The 21,032-nt window shown below is 38.2% G+C and overlaps 1 protein-coding gene across 1 annotated transcript; it reads left to right on the forward strand.

The window, feature by feature from the left end:
* Positions 1-14,864: 14,864 nt before the first annotated feature.
* Positions 14,865-20,088, forward strand: tnni1d (troponin I, skeletal, slow d). The gene is made up of 9 exons (XM_048157158.1): positions 14,865-14,994; positions 15,111-15,138; positions 15,677-15,680; positions 15,823-15,858; positions 15,940-15,981; positions 16,059-16,190; positions 16,317-16,406; positions 19,132-19,314; positions 19,419-20,088. The coding sequence occupies exons 2-9, from the start codon at positions 15,131-15,133 to the stop codon at positions 19,518-19,520; spliced, it is 597 nt and encodes a 198-aa protein (XP_048013115.1). The 5' UTR covers positions 14,865-14,994; positions 15,111-15,130; the 3' UTR covers positions 19,521-20,088.
* Positions 20,089-21,032: the final 944 nt, after the last annotated feature.

Genomic DNA, 21,032 nt, shown 5'->3' on the forward strand with positions numbered 1-21,032 from the left:
ATGGATTATGTTACTAACTACCAGTGTTGGGGGTAACACATTATTACAAGTAACTTGAGTTACGTAATCAGATTACTTCTTCAAGTAACTAGTAAATTAACGCTTTACTTTTTCAATTTACACCAAAATAACTAAGTTACTTTTTCAAATAATTTTAACATTTATTGACTGACAGCTCTCCTGTCCCCATGTTGAGAGAAATAAAGTGCAGAGGTGTTGTGTGTGCTGTGTGTGAACATGATGATTATTGTAGTTCTACACTAAATGTGAACATGTTTTTACTCATCTCACTTGCACGAAAACATTCAGCACTCCTCAAAACGAATAAAAACAGTGAAATGCACATTAAATGATCTCTCTCATAATCTCACTTCATTAACCAATGTCTTTGCTGCTGACCTTCAATGATCTAATTCAACCATACTAATCAGCAAAAATGACTTTAGATTGGATTTAGAAATAAGAGTGTTGAACTTCCTTTTCCTATATCCTATTCTCCTTTAATCCAGAATGGCAGCACAGCTGAAAGGCTTGTTTAAACTGCGCCCTCTACTGTACAGCCGTAAATATGCATTTTCCTTATAGCATATAACTCGCTGGTCTCAAACTCAGTTCCTGGAGGGCTGCACAGTTCTGCACAGTTTTGCTCCAACCAGGGGCGTAGTTTGCGGGGGGGATATTTATACGGGATATTCAAATCCATCAGTTACAACCCCCCCCCAATATTTCAACATGAAAATCACAGTAGATCTATACTAACATATGTATAATTCATTTATTTTGTAACAATAATTTTGTTTCTAATCGAATATGAGTTTTTCATAATAAATTAGTCAAAAAAGAACACCCCTTCCATTGAACCGATTGGTAACGCCCAACCAATGAGCGTCGCACTTTCACCAAAACAACGCGAGTGGAGCTCTAATGTTTGAATGGAGAGCATGGGTAGCACCAAAAATGAAGAGAACCGTTGTCCAGCCGACTATATTAAACTTCTGTTCAAAGAGGGATGTTAAAAAGAATAAAGCATGTACTGAGAAGGAGGTATGAAAATATTGTAATAGCTAGGTACACTCCACATATATTTTAGCTAGCTAATCCATTGCAATTTAGCCATAACTATCAGTGTAACTGTAACCAGTTACCAAAACAGCCGTCTGTTTTGTTACTTAATTTTTCAATAGTGTCTTATAAATGACAAAAGTATTCACATCGGTGTTTGTTTTCTTCCTTAATTAATCTGACTTTTGAACGAATTGGCTTGAATGAACGATTTAAGTAGCTCACTCATTAAAACGTCGAATCACTGCCACCTACTGGCGGTTTCAATATTTAACATAATTTCTTTCTTTTTAGAATCACTCCGTTATGTTAGAATTTGATGAATGGTTATAGATAAATGCCATAAAGTTATGATAGATAGATAGATAGATAGATAGATAGATAGATAGATAGATAGATAGATAGATAGATAGATAGATAGATAGATAGATAGATAGATAGATAGATAGATAGATAGATAGATAGATAAAGAAGAAATTAATTATCCAATAACGCTACACATAAAACAGATTTTTTTTAATTAAAAAAATAAATAAATAACAGGCCGCATACCAACGCTCAACCACCCCAATGTTGAAACCAAATCTACGCCCTTGGCTCCAACCCTAAGCAAACACACCTGATCCAGCTGATCAAGATCTTCAGGATTACTAGAAAAGCAAGTGTGAGTTGGAGCTGGTTGGAACTAAACTCTGCAAGGCTGTGGCCCTCCAGGAACTGAGTTTGAGACCACTGATGTGTGAAAGGGCTGAAAAACATTTGCCAAAAAAAGAACTTTTTTGTTGTTATTAAAAAAAAAAACAAAAAACATTCAAGCCCAGCCCAGGAAAGAAAAAGTAATGCAAAAGTAATGTAGCATTACTTTTCATAAAAAGTAACAAACGCAATTAGTTATTTAGGGAGTAACGCAATATTGTAATGCATTACTTTTAAAAGTAACTTTCCTCAACACTGCTAACTACAATTTTTGTAATGTATTTGGAATCAGTAACTACAATTTGTAAGTAATCTACCCAGCATAGCTCTAAAACTAGCACAATTTTATGTGCATTTTCAGTTGATTAGCCTACTGTGGCGACCAGGGCGGGCGAGAGCCGTGAGGGAACGACCTTGAGTCTCTCACGGAGGAGCTCCGGGAGCATAAAAGGAGGAGCTATGATCGTGAAGGACGAGAGAGGACCAGGCCTGGACTTTATGTTATGTTTTATTATGTTTGTGTGGCCGGCAGACGTCCACTAGGGTCTGCCGGCATTACTTTCGTTTTGTTCTTTGTTTATTTTGGTATTAAAGTTTTGTTGAACGTTCGCCGGTTCCCGCCTCCTTCTTCCCGTATTTACGAACTGTGTTACATTGGTGCCGAAACCCGGGAGGAAGGAGGGACATGCTGTCGGAGAGCCCTCGCTGCTGAGGGGGATTGCGGTGCTGCGGAGTTCGGGCAGCGCGGGAGTGAAGACCGCGAGAGGCTGCCCGAAGCGGTGGTGCTGGAGCCTTGTGAAAGGTGGGACGGAGACCCGGATGCCGTGCTCCTGGGACGAGGTGGGGTAGCTGCCGTCCAGGAGGGAGCGGAGGAGTCACCGCCGTCCGCCGTGGGCCGGAGCCTGCTGCCATCCGCCATGAAGGGGAGGAGCAGGGGACGGGGGACTCGCTGCCGGCTGCCCTCAACCGGAGGAGCCATCGCCGGCCGCCAGGAGGCGGTCGAGGATCGGGCCGTCCACTGAGCGTCCAGTGCCACCGCGAGGAAGAGCCTCCCGGCTGGCTGAGGACCGAGCAGCAGTGTGTCTGGGAACCGGACCCAGAATTTTTTTTTTTTTTCTCTTTTTCCTCTCTCCCCTCTCTCGTCCTGTTGCTCCCCTTGCTTCCGTCTCCTTTCTCTTGTCTCGTCTGTCCTTACCCCCAGGTGCTGCGGCCGCCGAGACAGGCCCCGGGGGGGAGTAGAGCGCATTCTCGGGAGTGCCCCCGGCCTGCGAGGGGCGATGGGGGTATGTGGCGACCAGGGCGGGCGAGAGCCGTGAGGGAACGGCGCGAGGCCGGTGACGCAAGTGATAACGAGCATCACCTGGGAGGCGCACCGGCCTTGAGTCTCTCTCGGAGAAGCTCCGGGAGCATAAAAGGAGGAGCGACGATCGTGAAGGACGAGAGAGGACCAGGCCTGGACTTTATGTTATGTTTTATTATGTTTGTGTTGCCGGCAGACGTCCGCGAGGGTCTGCCGGCATTACTTTCTTTTTGTTCTTTGTTTATTTTGGTATTAAAGTTTTGTTGAACGTTCGCCGGTTCCGCCTCCTTCTTCCCACATTTACGAACTGTTTTACACCTACATACTGTATGCATATTCAAGATACAGAAGTTTTACATTTATCTTTTATTTTAAAAACATATATTAATGCGCTATATAAATAAAGGTGACTTGACTTGACTTTATATTTATATTTCAAATATAGCACATTAGGACATATTTCTCCAGGATTGATGTATCTTGAGGTGACATATTTGAAATATAGCCTAAAGGCTAAATAAATAAGAAGTGTCTATTTACATCGTGAAAATAGCTCACTTTTTTGGCAGAATCTATTTACAATAACTCCACCCAACATTATCTGATTGAATCAGGCAAAAGTATATAGCAAAAAGAAATGGTGAAGAAAGGCAAGGCAGGTAGCGTTAACTTGTGACGTGACTGACCGAAGTTTGAATCCTCCTTTTTCTGAAATCATTCTTTTCCCTTTTCCCTGCATATCAGCTCGAAGATGTGTTTATTTTAAATAAAAGTTGAGAAAAATATTTGAAAAGTGGAAATAAAGTGCCTATAACGTCATTGCTGTGGCGCGAAATGCAGCTGGAGGGCAGGAAGTGATTTTTCTATATAGGAATCGTTATAAATTCCTATGTTTTGCATTGTTTATGGTTGCTCATATCGAAGTGTGGAATGTTGTCGCCTGTTGTCGTTGTTTTGCGTCTGCTGATACTGAAATTAGTATGGATACCTGCTTACCCTATGTTTTTGACTTGGTTAAATGTTCACATCCTTCATGGTATCGTTTGCAGGGAAGAGAAGCTATTTTATCCCATTGCATGATCATTTGGTGTTTTCACTTAAGTTTTTGCACAATGTTGATCTGGTTACTGTGAAAATAGTGTCACACGCTGCTGCTCAGCCATCATATGGTAGAAAATGTCCAAATAAAAAAAGTGTTCAACAAGCTGACTGAAGTCGATCCATTTCTTTGTTGGAAGGGTGTAAATTTCCCATATGGCCAGAGGAGAATTGGAGGGTCACATTCAGCGGACAGACACCGATACACTGTATTTCTGTATTTATTTCAACAAATGACAACCAAAATCAAACCCATAGAAGCTAGTGAACAGTTTTGAAGTGGCTGCATGCAAGTTATGCTCATTTACAAGTCGAGTGAGAGTCATACTCGCAAATGTAACTTTAATTATTAAACCAAGCTAAAATACAAAACTTTCAAAAACAGCTATGTGATTATTTTATTAAATGATAGGCAGTGGGTTTAATTATTAGATTTGCTATACCCGTCACCTCCTCAACCTGCTTGCCCTGCTTGTATTTACATGTAGAAAAGGCGAAAAATTTATTATACGGTATGACATTTTTCACAATGACAATTGAAATACTGCCCTAAACTCACTAGCAGTAAGGCAGTGTGATATTAACAAACCGAACTAGAACCAATCCGATCTCACAGCAATTCGTATGTATTTTACGAGGAGGCTAATTCGTACGATTTCATATGTTTTTTGCTAAATCATACGTATTTTACGAGTTGACAAATTCGTATGAATTCATACGAATGACCTACCCCAAACCCCGCCCCTAAACCTACCCATCACTGGGGTTTAGACAAATCGTACGAGTGAGGTCGTACGAATTCATACAAATTAGCCACCTCGTAAAATACCTACAAATTGGACCTGAGATAGCGTTGCTAGAACTGAACACGGCGTGACGTCAGCTTCACTTTCTCTATATCTACTGCCTCGGGGGCAGGCAAGTCTTTCAATTCAGTAGAAAAATCGCTCCTCTTCATAACATAAGGATCCCATCCATAATATATTGTGATTTTCTGTTTATACCTTTCTAAACCAGCAAAGAACAGAGAAGACTTTTCTCCGTCTCGTCCATATCTGAATTTCGGGCGTCATGAGAATCACGTGATTGCAAACAAGCTATTAAAATAGTAGGAATAATGTGTTTAACGGTAGGGTTAGGGTATAGAGCTATTTCTCAATATGTGTTTTTGTATGGAATTTGTTTTGTGCCAATAAAAATGAACGTAACGTTTTAAGAAACTAATGAAAATATAAATTGAAACTGAATAAAATGTCTTTGAAAATGAAAAAAATAATAATTTGCAGGCAAAATGTTTGACTTCGTTTTAATACACTGTATGATTTGCTAACTGTTTTCTCCTTTTTCTTTCACTGATCTGTACTAATGCGTTTCCAGAGTTTTCATTTACGCTTCTGAAGTTTTCATTTACAGTCCCAGAGTTTTCATTCACCATTCTGGCACAAATCTCTCGCGGGGGCGGGGCTAGCAGCGGTGTGTTCTCATTGGCTACTGAGTTTTTGATTGACAGCTTCTTGACCTGGAAGTGAAGACGCCACGTCAGTGTTGTATAGAAATAGGAGAAACAGTTAGCAAATCATACAGTGTATCAAAAATGAAGTCAAACATTTTGCCTGCGATTAATTCAAGTTTCAAAGACATTTTATTCCATTTCAATTTATATTTTCATTTGTTTCTTGAAAAGTTACGTTCAATATATTTTGGCACAAATCTAATCCCATATTCTTGTCCATACTTTTGTTCTTGTGGACCTGTGAAACGTCATCAGTCGCTGCCCAAGTGCTGTTCCAATTCAAAGTTCACATCTAGCCAAGTAGGCCACAGTTCAAATCCCTGGATGTGTTCTTGATCCGCCCCTTTTATCGAAGATGCACCTTAATTGTAATGCCAAGTTTACACCACAGGATTTTAAGCCCGATTTGCAAGCTTGCCGACAACTCGGGCTGTAATCGTGGGCAAATCAGCAGGTGATCGGCGCTCGCCAATCTTTATGTATGAACTACTCGATGACACATCAAAGAGGCTCGCTGACACATATCTAGTATGCTAAATATCTGGAGCTGTCGGCTGACTTGATATTCAGTGGTGTCACGTGTCACAACGAGACAGCCAATGAAATACACACTGATGTCTATGGAAGCAGTTCTCGCATTATAGATTAATATATTGGTTTTTAAATGACAAAACACTAACTTGCAAATATTTGAGAATTATAATATCAGATAGTTTATGACATGGTGAGAAATGTGATGCATCTGTCATACAGTGTGGTCACAGTGTGTCACGTGACAAGCATGATGCGTCATTGTGGAAACAGTTAATGGAAACGTTCTAAAATAATGGTCTTTTTTAATATTTTAAACTATTAACATTTTATGTGTGACAGGGTTCATTTAATTTTAATTAAATTTATTTCAAAATTTAATCTAATTTCTTCCCAGTGTCCATTTTCAAATAAAGTCATTGGGTGACAATTGTCGTCAGCTCTTGTAGTGTGTAACCTCCTTGTTGCGGATCATTTACATAGTGTCACGTAGTGTGAACACCACAATGACTTCAAGACTCTGGCAGGTCATGTTGTCTGAACAGCACAGCGATCTGCCGACATTTAAAGTCCTGTAGTGTAAACTTGGCATTAGTTGCCTCCCGGCTCCGCCAATAAAAATAGAAGAAGAGTTGACTTGTGTGACAGCCAGGTATCCCAGAAAGCATCTCGCACTAACCAGCAAGTGTCAGTAGTAAAGGAGAAAACCTGCGTAATTTAAACATAAGTTGCGTCCCAAATTACGCACTAAAAACTATGCACTTATACTGTACTTATGGACTATGTACTCATCCATATTGTGTATGAATTTTTATATGTTTATTTTGTCCTTAAACATTAAAGTCTGATCCCCCCTCCCCCTCCGCAACATAATTAAAGCTGCAACAGTTGAGTGCATAAAGTGTTCAACATTCCACACTTTGTTTTTTCTGTTAATTTAGTGCATCATATGGGTATTTAAAGTGCACTTTTTCTTTTGGGAATTTTCTGTGTGAACGCACTACTCGCACTAATTGTACTACTCGCACATCATAGAATAGTGCATAAGTACGCAAATTGTGACGCACCTTACCTACACTGCATTCCAAATTATTATGCAAGTGACATATCAGTAAGATTTCAGTACAATAAACATTCAGATTTTAGTTTTTCTAAGAAAATGTTTGTTTGTTTATTTATCCATGTCTTTTTAGATAACTGGTATCAATCGCAGACAAAATAATTTGCCAGGTCTATGGAAACCCTAGTTAGAGGTTGTTCCACATTATTAAGCAAGCACAGTTCTCATGCAATATGGGGAGGAAGAAAGATCTTTCTGAAGATGAAAAGCATGAAATCGTGCAATGTTGTGCAAAAGGCATGAAAACAACTAATATTGTGTGAAAACTGAATGGAGATTATCAAATTATCATAAGATTTGTGAGTGATTAGAGCACAGCAGAACTCGGTCAGATAAAGGCTTATTAATGAAAGTTCCTGTCAAAAAAAAAATAATTGTATTAAAAGGGCAGCTATAAAAGAAGCCAGTGTTGAGCAGCAAACAGGTATTTGAAGCTGCTGGTGTCTCTGGAGTCTCAAGAAGCTCTCCATGCAGGCAGGCAGTTGCTCGCTGCCGGATCAAATGATGTAAGAGATAATGCATAGTCAGCCACAGATGAATGAGAAATGTGACCCTGGACCACAAAACCAGTTATAATTCGCACGGGTGTATTTCTAGCAATAGCCAACAATACATTGTAGCCTATGGGTCAAAATCATAATTTTTTTTTATGCCAAAAATCATTAGGATATTAAGTAAAGATCATGTTCCATAAAGATATTTTGTAAATTTCCTACTTTAAATGTATAAAAAAAAATATTTTTTTTGAGTGGATAAGCATAAGGACTTCATTTGAACAACTTTAAAAGGCGATTTTCTCAATATTTTGATTTTTTTTGCACCCTCAGATTCCAGATTTTCGGCCAAATATTGTCCTATCCTAACAAACCATACATCAATGGAAAGCTTATTCAGCTTTCAGATGATGTATAAAAATATCAATTTCAAAAAATGTACCCTTATGATTTGGTTTGTGGTCCAGGGACACAAATAATCATACCTCTCTCAAATTCATCCATGTGCTCCATCTACTCGCCTCAGCCACAGCAGGTTCTGAACCATGAGGCAGACAAGGCTGGCCTGATTGCCTCTAAAAAAGGGCCATACGAAATCAAAGTTTCCTCATGGGAAAGTGCTCGCAATGCACACAAACAGCCCCCTCAAGGACTAAGCGTGCATGCTCCTCACCCATGCAAAATAATACACATATCATGTGTGTCATCTGGTGTCAGTGCTTTCCATTCTGAGACAGTTGAGCTAGAAAAATAAAAAGTTGTGTGAAAGTTGTGTTTGCGTGTTAATGTACGTTCTGACCAACATTTTCTACTTTTGATGTCATTTCTAGCAAGAAATTACTACTGTAGTAATTAAATATTTGTTAAATTCTCAACAAAGCTCACACTATTTTGCTGTTGACCATTAAACTGTTACGCTGCCTCAGAAGTCTGTCTGAATCAGTTTTGTTAGATGCCTTCATGCACAAACGCTGCCTTACAAGTCATTGCCTGATAAGGCAGCGAGGCAACAAGTTCATTGTCATGTTTAGACTCACGCTTCAGATACCTGGTATACCAGAGGCTTTCCCCAGCGACCCCCAGGGGACACAGCGAGAGTTCCCTTTCAAAAGGGAGCATGCTTATGGTACTTTGTATTATGTGCCTGAGTACTGTACAATTTAATAGAATGACATGCACATGCACCATGAACCTATTTATAGGTTTACCTTTTTACCTATATATAAAAATAATTAATATATTCTGAATAAAACTCTTAGGTTTAAATGTAAACCTGCTTATTTTTAAACAAGGTTTAAAGTTTGGTGTAATTATTAGATAAACCTTGATTTAATCTAGCTTTAAGATTAATCTTCATTGGTACAACCCACCCTTAAAGAAATTTTACAGGTTAAGTAAATACAAGTCGATCTCTATTGAAATTTAATGTCTGTTAACAGCATATATTTAAACAAAAAAACAAACAAAAAAACAAACAAACAAACAAACAAACAAACAAACAAAAACAAGCAAACAAGCAAACAGAAATACAGTTACAATGAAATGTAAATATGCATCTGTAAATGTGTTTTCTTAGGCATAAAATTAATAACTTATGGGATGGATTTTGCACCTATATGATTTTACATTAAATACTGTCGTTATAAAAATTTCATGCATCATAGAATTTTTTTATGTTTCTTTTAAACTCATTTCTGTCCACGTGAAATCCAAATATTTTAATGAGTGAACCTCGTCAGGTAAACATACCTTTGTAATTAATATATCACAGTGCAATGGAATCACTTTTGTCTATTTTAAATTAAAATAAATGAATGCACAGTTAATTCAAATGTAAAAAGTAATATACCTGGATTCATTTAGAATATGAAAAGATGAATAAACAATCGAATTTCATTTTGCATAGAAGATTTTTTAAAACTGCTTGAATAGCCATAAATCCTTCAAATCTTTGTGTGAAAGGTGTTGAAAGGCAGTGATGCATTGAGCCATCAGTGGCCACTGAGATGGATACTATAATAACAGTGGTGAGCAAGTTCTCCATAACTGTGTTGGGATCATGTTTCAGAATAAATAGCTAATGCACCTGCTCTGGAACAATGACTGCATGTCAGCAAGGTCATTTGTCTACTTCCTCCCATTGTTTTCTTTTCTATTGCCATTACAAACTAGTGTGTTTGAAATGTCACAATAAAGCTTACCAAGAACAATGTCATAAATCGTTGTTTCTACTAATGGTTTCTCGCATTGACAGTGAAGTACAGTCATGTGTTTGTTGGTAGAGTAGATGAAATTGATGCCTATTTTAAATGCAGACATCTGACCTCTAAGTTGATCACTTCCTGCACATGGAACTTTAGAAATGTGCAGAACGGGCATGTAGAGTGTCTCTGTGGCTGATAATTTAGCAGGTGAACAGGCAAAAGTTCACTTTTTCTTTAATTGTGAATAGTTTTTTACTGCTTCTTGGGACAAGGACAAAATATGTTCCATTGTTTCCATTTAGTTTTAACTGACATTAAATACCATATACCAATTTAAATACAAAATACCAATTATTACAATACTCACCTCAGCACCACCTGTCATTTTGATTCAAATAGGTAACACTTCATTTCTATAGTACACATAAGATATTCTACTAACTATAAGTAACTTTGCAACTACATGTCAACTACCAGTCATTAGAGTATTAGTATGAGGGCTAGATGAGTTCTAGGAGTGTGTAGTTAGGTGCCAGGGAAGATGATGGGAAATTCAGTCCATATTGGAAGACTCTCCTCTATTGGTATCACTAACATACCTCTTAACTTGTTCCATTAATATCTCTCAGGTTGCACCCAGTTAAAATCATTCACCTCCCATCCATTTCCTGTCAACACAGGTGTGCCCCAGGGCTCTGTCCTGGGGCCCCTGCTGTTCATCATTTACCTTCTCCTCCTTGGTTACGTCTTCTGTAAACATCAGATTCACTTCCATTGCTATGCAGATGACACCCAGTTCTATCTTTCAACCAAACCCAACTCAAATCTCCCACCATATTCCCTTACCAATTGCCTCCTTGACATAAAATCCTTGTTCACTTCAGACTTCCTCAAATTAAATAGTAATAAAACAGAACTTCTTCTTATAGGTACAAAATCAAAATTAAACAAACTCCATAATTTTTCTATTCCCATTGATAACTCCTTCATCTCCCCCTCCCCTCAGGTTAAGAGTCTGTGTGTCATCTTTGATAGCACCCCTCTCTTTCATCTTCCACGTTAATAATGTTACCCGGTCTGTTTACTACCAACTTTGAAACATTACCTACGTCCCTTCCTCACGCCTCACTCCACTGACATTCTTGTTCACAGCCTAGTCACCTCTCGTTTAAATTAATGCAATTCCCTTCTGTTTGGCCTCCATCCCTCCATAAACTACAACTGGTCCAAAACTCAGCCACCCGTATTATCACTTGCACCCCCTCTATCCATCACATCACACCCATTTTACAACAGCTCCATTGGCTCCTTCATAATCTCGCCCCTTCATATCTTTTTGACCTCCTCCATATTACCACACCCGCTCGCACTCTCAGATCCTCTTCCTCCATCCATTTCACTGTTCCCCCTGTCCGCCTTGTTACTAGCTCTGGAACTCACTTCCACCTGACCTCAAAACACTGCTTCATAAAGCTTCGAAGCTTTACGAATCTTTTGTTTTGAATCAGTGGTTCGGAGCGTGTATCAAACTGCCAAAATCATTGAAATTTCGATACACTTATGACGTAACGAAGCCTCGTTTACTGAAATCAAGTGACTTTGGCAGTTTGATACGTGCTCTGAAAAGATTCGTAAAGCTTCAAAGCTTCATGAAGCAGTATTTTGAAATTGCCCATCACTAGATATTGTTGAATAAAGTCGTTATTTATTTATTTATTTTTATGAACAAAAAGTATTCTGGTTGCTTCATAACATTAAGGTTGAACCACTGTAGTCACATGAACTGTTTTAAATATGTCTTTAGTAGCTTTCTGGGCATTTGAAAGTGTTAATTGTCTTCACTGAGGCCTCACTGAGCCATCAGATTTGATCAAAAATACCTTAATTTGTGTTCCAAAGATGAATGAAGGTCTTACAGGTGTGGAACGACATGAGGGTGAGTAATTAATGACAGAATTTTAATTTTTGGGTGAACTAATCAACTAAATCCAAACTCAAAACCCATCTGTTTATAATAGCTTCCTATTGCCCTAGAAAATTGTAATTTAGTACATCTGATCTGGCTCGTCATGCTGATGCTAGTCAACATATTACATCAAGTCTTCGCCCATTACAGTAGCAGCCATTTTGAAAAGTACAGTATTCTGTTTTTTCGCTACTCCTCCTCCAAATTTTGTCCAATTTTGTCCAAACTTTGATCATATGATCCTTGTTCTGAGCTGCATAGAAATGATTGAACAGATTTTGTGTATTCATATCTGTTCAAAAGTTATGTTGTCATGAAGTTAATGAGGTCGCCCTGAAATTGCTATAGAGGCTCTATCTCGGCCAAAGTTTGAGCAATCGAAACAAAAATTGGTACACTTGATCAAGACCATGATCTGAGGTTCCATGCGAAATTTGGGAACAGTGCCACCTACAGTTCATGAGATCTGAAAAATGGCTATTTTGGCCAATAACTTTTGAACAGTTTGTCAGAAAATCAAGATCTTGGTGTCTATGTATTCCTTGGGCCATGCCGAATCCGAGGATATAGATTTTGTCAACATCAGATGATACACATGTCCGCCATTTTGAATTTTGTCATAAATTGCAATATCTTTTAAACAATTTGACATATCTTCACCAAAATTGGTACGTATGACCTTTAGAAGGTCCTGAAGGTACCTGAGAAGTTTCAACACAGCGCCACCTACTGTTCCACAGATATAATGTTTTTTGCAAAAACGCTTATAACTTTTGAAAACACTTTCCAAAATGTGTATGCTTTATGTCATTTTATTCCCTGGCTAATGCCAATTCCAACGATGTGTCATTTGTCATTTTCCTTAAATGTACCTGTCCGCCATAATGAAATAAATGAAAAACAGTTTTTTCGCTACTCCTACCACAAATTTTGTACAATTTTGTCCAAAATCAGCTCAGGTGATCTTTGGACCAACCTGCACAGAAATGACTGAACGGATTTTTGATGTTCACTACCGTTCCCGAGATATTCGTTTCTGAATGTGACCTTGCTTGTGTTTGTTGTCTTATACTAATTAGCTTAGCATGCTAATTGGTTATTTTGTACAAATTGCTTCTGTTCCTGATATTGAATGTAACATATGGTGCATTTTTATAAAAATTCTTCATTGTGAGTTCATTCTCATGAACTACTAAACTTCGACAGCATTGTGGAATTGTCTGCCCAGTGGCGCAAAGAGTTGCGTGACAGACACATTAGCCAGAGACTGTGGGTTCGAGTCCCATCTGGGGTGGCTTTATAAAATTGTTTGTAATGTTGTCATTTCAATTCCTTTATTATCCCAATAAGTATTGTACTAGTCTTTCTTCTTCTAATTAGAAATAAATCTATTTTTGTTAATTCTGTGTTCATTTTCATCTCAGCTTTTGGTCATTTTGAGTTACCTCTCTTACCTCTACTTCTGAACCAGCTGTTTTTCATGTACATTCAATTTATGCTCTTTTTGCTCTTCTTGCTCTGCATTGCACTACAACTCAGACATTTGAGTGCATGAAATGCATGCTGTGTTGCTCTTCATTGTGAGTTCATTCTCATAAGCTACTGAACTCTGACAGCTGTGTGACACTGTCTGCTCAGTGGCGCAAAGAGTTGAGTGACAGACATATGATACAGAGACTGTGGGTTCGAATCCCACTTGGGGCAACTTTTTAAAATTGTTTGTAATGTTGTCATTTCAATTCCTTTATCATCCCAAGAAGCTTCTGGTCATTTTGAGCTCATTCTCACCTCTACTTCTGAACCAGCTGTTTTTCATGTACATTCAATTTCTGCTGTTTTTGCTCTTCTTGCTCCGCACTGCACTTCAACTCAGACATTTGAGTGCTTGAAATGCTTGCTGTGTTGCTCTGCTTTAAAAGCTGTTCTTTTTGCTGTGCTGTTCTGCCTGCAGTGTTGCTCAGCATGCTGTGCTGTTCTGATTGCAGTGCTGCTCTGTTTGATGTTCTACTCTGCTTGGTGTGCTGCTCTGCTTGCTGTGTTGCTCTGTTTGCGGTGCCTTCGGTGCTTGGCCCCGCATTGCTGCTTGCAGCTATATTTTTTTACTTGTGATTGTCTTGTTAATGATGTATGGTGACCTTGAGTGTCAAGAAAGGCGCCTATAAATAAAATGCATAATAATAATAATAATAATAATAATAATCATTTATGAAATCAAAGTATTTTTGAGTACTGCCAACAAAAAGTACCATAACAACAAATGCCAAAATGATATACCCTGTACTGGTTTTGCTACAGGTCGCAGACTTTACATTTTGTGGTGACCCAACACAGTATCAAAACTGTACTATTATTTTACAAAAGGAAAATATTACCATAAACTGCATAGGAAATAACAATTTCACACACCAAAGGCAATAAATAAGAAAATTGGCATTTAACACATAAAAACAAACAGTAGTGCGTTACCAAAAACACTGGGCTACATATTGATTTGCTATTAGCCACATTACCAAATGACAGATGGATTTGCATCACTAAGTTTGATTGAACACACTGTCTTTTAATAGCAGCAATTTTATATGGGAAAGCAACAAATTCTATGAAAAATTGACAATATCCTTACTATTTAAATTAATAAAGTGTTACAGTTTATTATTTGCATTTAGCATTGTTTTTCCTTGCTGTCCACAACCCAAGAGAACAGACCTGCAATCCATTTTTGGGTCGCGACACATCGGGAACTGTTTTAAGAGGGTATACCAGCATTTAATGGAGTTTGCGTTTATGAACGCAACTCTAGTCCAAAGAAAAGTCATTGTGTATTCTTACATATTGCTGTGTTGTCACAGCTTTACAGTTGGAGATATTTCATTTCTAGAGCACTGCCAAGGCATTCCTGGCGACAGACACTATATCTGCCAGCCAGTGTCAGCTGGGCTATAAAATCCCTTTGTCTCGACACCCTGTTGTTCTGCCTCTTGTCCATGACCATCAACCAGACAGAAACCAGGTACAGCATCCATGCTTACTTTAAAGAATTGATTATGTCTTGAAAATATTTTCAGTATATTTTTTTCCTTATTTTGTAAGTTTCATCTGAAATCTCTGGTTTAATTTCTTTTTTAGTTGTTCAGCTAGACGTCACAATGGGCGAGTAAGTACAATTATTTTATTTAAAGGTTATTTATTATTTATGATACACATTAGCATGTTAACAAAGAATTTCATTATGTGACTGTGTGATATTGGTATGTATAAGTATGTGATATTGGTGCTAGTTGTCTTTGTCTTTTTTCATTTTAGTGAATGTTTAAGAGTTGCTATCAAACTTTTCTTCCAATATTGACCAAAAAAAAAAAAAAAGATATACATTGATACTTTGTGACAACAAGCCTAGCAAATTACCCAATATTATTATTTTTTTTTTAAAAATAAAATAAAATCACGATCAGCTTAATTTGTCAGCACAAGTGGGATGCTTGTGATTCCACAGCAAAGACATTCTAAGTTTAGTATGTCACTACAGATGACATGTTGAAAATGGAAGTGAACAAGCCACTTAAAATGCATTATTTAGTGATCAATAAATGCTTTGAATTACTTCAAACAGATTGATTAATCAAAATGCTTTAATAAATGCCTTACTGATAATTGTTTTCCTTTTTTTGTTTCTTAACAAATGATACTGACAGTCAGGTAAGCATTTGATTTCCATACTGTTTTCCAAATTTACATAAAAGTACTAGATATTGTTTTTAGTATTTACATAAATATCAAATTAATATGCTTGCTTTCAAATTTAAACGATGTTGCCTTAATTTATATTGTCATTTGGCAGATACGAAGACCTGGAAATCCAAAAGTGGACATCAAAGTATGTCTTGATCATGTAACAAATCTTGCCATGCCACTCAATATTTTACCAAAAACTAATTTCCCTTACCTTTTTTAACAGCCTAAGTCAAAGATTTCAGCATCACGGAAACTTTCTCTAAAGGTTAGATTTATTTTCATAACTTATTTCCTATTTTGTGGTGAAATTGTTATTAAAGCTCATCTTCCATCTTCTATTAGATAATGCTTCTTAACAGAGCAATGGAGGATTTAGAGAAAGAGAAACAGGACAGGGATGAAGAGAAAAATCGCTACCTCAAAGACAAACACCCTCCTATGCAGCTTTCTGGACTCTCTATGGGGGAGTTACAGGTGATTCATTCAGTCATACGGAGTCAGCTGAAGTCAGCTAAAGACAAAACATGCTGTTTAGCTTAATTCAGTATTTCTCAAATCTTACACCAGTTGTATTTACTAATGTTGTATATTCATCTTCAGAATCTGTGCAAGCAACTCTACGCAAAAATTGATGTAGTAGATGAGGAGAGGTATGACTATGAGGATAAGGTCATCAAGCACAACAAAGATGTAAGTCTAAACCAACACATAAGATACATTCGGTATAGACTATACCAGGGGTGGGCAACTCCCAGCCAACATTTCATGGTGAGGCCAATGTAGGCATGATATTTGTTTGAGGTATGGGCCCAAAAGTGTTTGTCCATAGGTTCCATGCCAGCCCTATATGAAATAGTCCATATGAATCTCATATAGAAGCTAACTGGGGCAAATTCAGATAGGACCAACATGGAATCCGTAGATACCCGTTGAGGCCCATACCTCAAGCCCATATCGTGCCTACATTGGCCTCACCATGAAAGGCTGCCTGGACTCTGGCCTTCAAGGTCTGCTGTACTGCAGAGTTGAACTTCAACCCAGATCAAACAAACCAGAACCAGCGTATCAAGGTCTTGAGGATTACTAGAATCAGGGGACCTAATGAATATAGTGGACCAGAGTTACCCACCCCAGGGTAGGTAGGTCTCCAGTCCACAGACCTGCATAGATGCAGGCCTAATCATCTCTAAGTAAAAAAAACCTGAACACCCAAACCAGCTAATCGAAGTCTAATCAAAGATCTATAAACTTCCAGGCTTGTGTAGCCAGGCTTCCAGGCTACTAGGAACTTTCAGGCAGGTGTATTTGAACAGGTTGGAGCTAAACTTTGCAGGATGTCAACCCCTTCAGGAGCAGGATTAGTTACACCTGAGTCTAGAACAGGGATGGGCAACTTCAGTCCTGGAGGGTCACTGTTCTGTAGAGTTTAGCTCCAACCCTAATCAAGCACACAAGCCAATCAAGTTCTTCAGGATTAGTAGAAAGGTATTGGCAGGTGAGTTTTTATCAGGGTTGGAACTAAACTCTGCAGGACAGTGGCCTTCAAGGACAAAAGTTGTCCATCCCTGGTCTAGAAGCTTTATTAAGATTCTTGGATATTCATTAGAATAGGGGTCTCCAACCCTCCTCCTGGAGAGCTACGCTCCTGGAGAGCTACCATCCAGCGGAATTCAGCTCCAACCCAAATCAAACACACCTGAAAAAGATCAATGTGTTCAGAGTTACTTGAAAATTACAGATAGGTATGTTGAAGCAGGGTTGAAGTCTGCACGGAGGTATCTCTTTAGAAACAGGGTTGGAAACCACTGAATTAGAGATGCAGCTTCTTTTTGTACATAGGTTCTTAATTAGTGATTTCAACTTTTGCAGATTGGCAAAAGTCACAACTTTCATGTGATTAGGTAATGCCTAAGGCAGGGGTGTCCAATCCTGCTCATAGAGGGCCAGTGTCCTGTAAAATTTAGCTCCAGCACACTTACCTAGAAGTCTAGAGAGATGAAGACCTTGATTAGCTGGTTCAGGTGTGTTTAATTAGGGTTGGACCTAAACTCTTCAGGAGCAAATCCAGCCTAAGGGATTCTAGGTTTAACTGGATATCATGGTCCAATGTGAAACAAACCGTGTGGCCAGAACTGAGTGTCCATGATCAAAGATGGATGTCAGAGATTCTGTATGGAGAAAGGACCCAAGAGCTGAGTGATCCTTAATAGAAACTTTATTGAAAGCTAATCATCAGAATACAATCAGCGGTCCATAGAGTCCTGGTGCAAACAGCACATAGAGAATCCGAGGGTGAAGTCAGTGACAGGCAGGGGTCAATAACCAGGAAGCAGTCAATTCGAGCAACCAGATCTGATGATGAGCCAGAATTAGTAACTAGGGATTCATTTCTCATAGCTACTACAGTGTGACTTACTGCTTAACGTCCATTGTACGATGCATCGTTGGAGAAAATAGCTAAATTGACATGACTGTTTCCCAAAACCATAGAATCTCAACAATATAGAACTGTTGTTAATGCCATCACGGGAGTGGTGGAATGATTTTTCTTTTTTCTTTTTTTTTTAATTTCGGCTAATTAATCTGATCTGATTGAATTAATGTCAGATTAATTCACAACATGATTGCTGTAAATAATGAACATGGCATCTGAGGACTACTTTTTTGTTTTCTGTTGTTTTGCTTTATTTATAGATGTTTGATTCTTTTGGGGATTCCCTCTTATGTCGTACTCCAGGTTTTCCCCGGAGATATAGATATGTACTGCATTCTAGCTTTCTTATTTTGATTAAGAGTATGACTTGTCCATATCATATTAACAAGAAACTATACACTTCTTACTACAGATCAAGAGCTATAATTCTGACCACACCTTTGCAATTCTGTTTGCAAATGTTTGTTGGAATTATGGTTTTGGGAAATACCAAATGGTTGAAATATGTTGCTAACAATGGAACTTGGAACAGTAATTGGCTGTCAATGCTTTTGAGAAATGCACACTTGAACAAAGCAGAGGATCAAACCAGGTAGAGCAGACAGGAGACCAGAAATTCACTGATGAGACTGACCGGAGACACTGCCTGAAAGACTTGACAGGACTGTCAAGACCAACAGGACAGAATGTTACAGTGAAGGTAATGAAACACTTTGGATCTGAAGAAAAAAGTGTGAAATCAGATATAGTGTGACTACTGATTGCCAATGCCATACAATCACCATGTGGAGCAAGAAAACAAAAACAAACAGGACTGAGAGAACCCAAGTCCTGACATGCTAGGGTGCATGTACTAACCAACAAACAGCCATTGAGATGAATCAGAGTTCTAATGGATTGATATTATCCTAGGTATTAGATATAACTCTAGGTATTATGCACTTCCTTGGTAATGGAAATTTTGTATTCATTTGATTTTAGATCAATGAGCTTAAGTTGAAAGTTCAGGATCTAGGGGGGAAGTTCAAGAAACCCGCCCTGAGGAAAGTACGTGTGTCTGCTGATGAGATGATGAGGGCTTTGCTGGGCTCCAAACACAAAGGCTCCATGGACCTCCGTGCAAATCTGAAGTCGGTCAAGAAGGAGGATATAAAGCAAGAAAAGGTCACAACAGATGTCATAACAGATTATAGAAATGAATTGAATGGCATGACTTTAACCATTTCAAATTTTACTTCTACAATCCAATGTTTCTTTCTGTCAAATAGGTCTTGACCAGTGAAGTAGGTGACTGGCGTAAGAATGTGGAAGCCATGTCTGGCATGGAGGGAAGAAAGAAGATGTTTGATGCTGCTGGGGGAGGCCAGTGAGCCCCTTCATGATACCAAACTGACTTCTGGATGGCCTTGATCTTGACAGAGAAGATATAAAATGGAAAGTTTTCTGGCTTTGTTGACCTCTCTGAGCTGCTGTCTTTTTTTAGCAAATTCATAGTAACTGCTAATCTTTTAAAGATATTAATTGACCCAAAATGTACATTCTGTGACTATTTAAGTACCTTTTTGTTGATCCAAACCTGAATTATGGACAAAAGAAGAATTTAGAAGAATTCTAATGTGACTCTTTTTCCAATCAATGACAGGGGAGAGCTATTCCTTTAAAAATATGATTGACATCCCTTCTCCAAAGAGTTGATATAGACATAAAATATGCCTTCGTAGTTTCAGGTGTTTTTGAGACCTGGATAGCCTGCATCCTACATATTATAGTCTGCCGCCATTTCATTCATTATGTATGCATGCATGATGAATATAAATGTGTTGAATAAAAAACCCCCAAAAAGTCAGATAGCATAAGTTATACTGGGATATATGTATGTTTTTGTGCGCTACATTGAAGTCTTAAGTTGGCATTAAAAGTTGCAGAATTAAACAGAAATTGACTTTTTTTCTATTCTTTCATTAATACAACTAATTTTGCTGAAGAGCCAGGAATGAAGACGTGTGTGTGTGTGTGTGTATATATATATATATATATATATACACATACACAGGTGCTGGTCATATAATTAGAATATCACGAAAAAGTTCATTTTTTTTATTGTAAATTATTTTTAAAAATGAAACTTTCATATATTATAGATTCCCTACATGTAAAGTAAAACATTTCAAATGTTTTTTTTTTTTTTTAATTTTGATGATTAGAGCGTACAGCTCATGAAAGTCCAAAATCCAGTATCTCAAAATATTAGAATATTTCCTAAGATCAATCAAAAAATGGATTTTCAAAACAGAAAAGTTCAAGTTCTTTAAAGTATGTTCATTTGTACACTCAATACTTGGTCGGCAGCACATATTACAGCAAATGACTTGCTCCTAGCACAAATTAGAGCATCAGTGAAGTGTGGCATGGAAGTGATCAGCCTGTGGCACTGCTGAGGCACTATTGAGCCTTCAGATCATTTGTATATTGTTGGATCGATGTTTCTCATCTTTCTCTTGAAAATATCCCATAGATTCAGGGGTCAGGCATGTTGGCTGGGCAATAAAACACAGTAATATCATGGTCAGCAAACCACTTGGAAGTGGTTTTTGCACTGTGGGCAGGTGCTAAAGTCCTGCTGGAAAAGGAAATCAACATCTCCATAAAGCTTGTCAGCAGATGGAAGCATAAAGTGCTCCAAAATCTCCTGGAAGATGGCTGCATTGACTTTGCACTTGATAAAACACAATGGACCATCACCAGCAGATGTCATGGCCCCCCAAATCATTACTAACTTCAGAAACTTCCCAGTAGACTTCAAGCAGCTTGGATTCTGTGCCTCTCCAGTCTTCCTTCAGACTCTGGGACCATGATTTCAACATGAAATGCAAAATTTACTT

This window comes from Megalobrama amblycephala, linkage group LG14 (genome assembly GCF_018812025.1).
Source record: "Megalobrama amblycephala isolate DHTTF-2021 linkage group LG14, ASM1881202v1, whole genome shotgun sequence".
Taxonomy (NCBI): Eukaryota; Metazoa; Chordata; class Actinopteri; order Cypriniformes; family Xenocyprididae; genus Megalobrama; species Megalobrama amblycephala.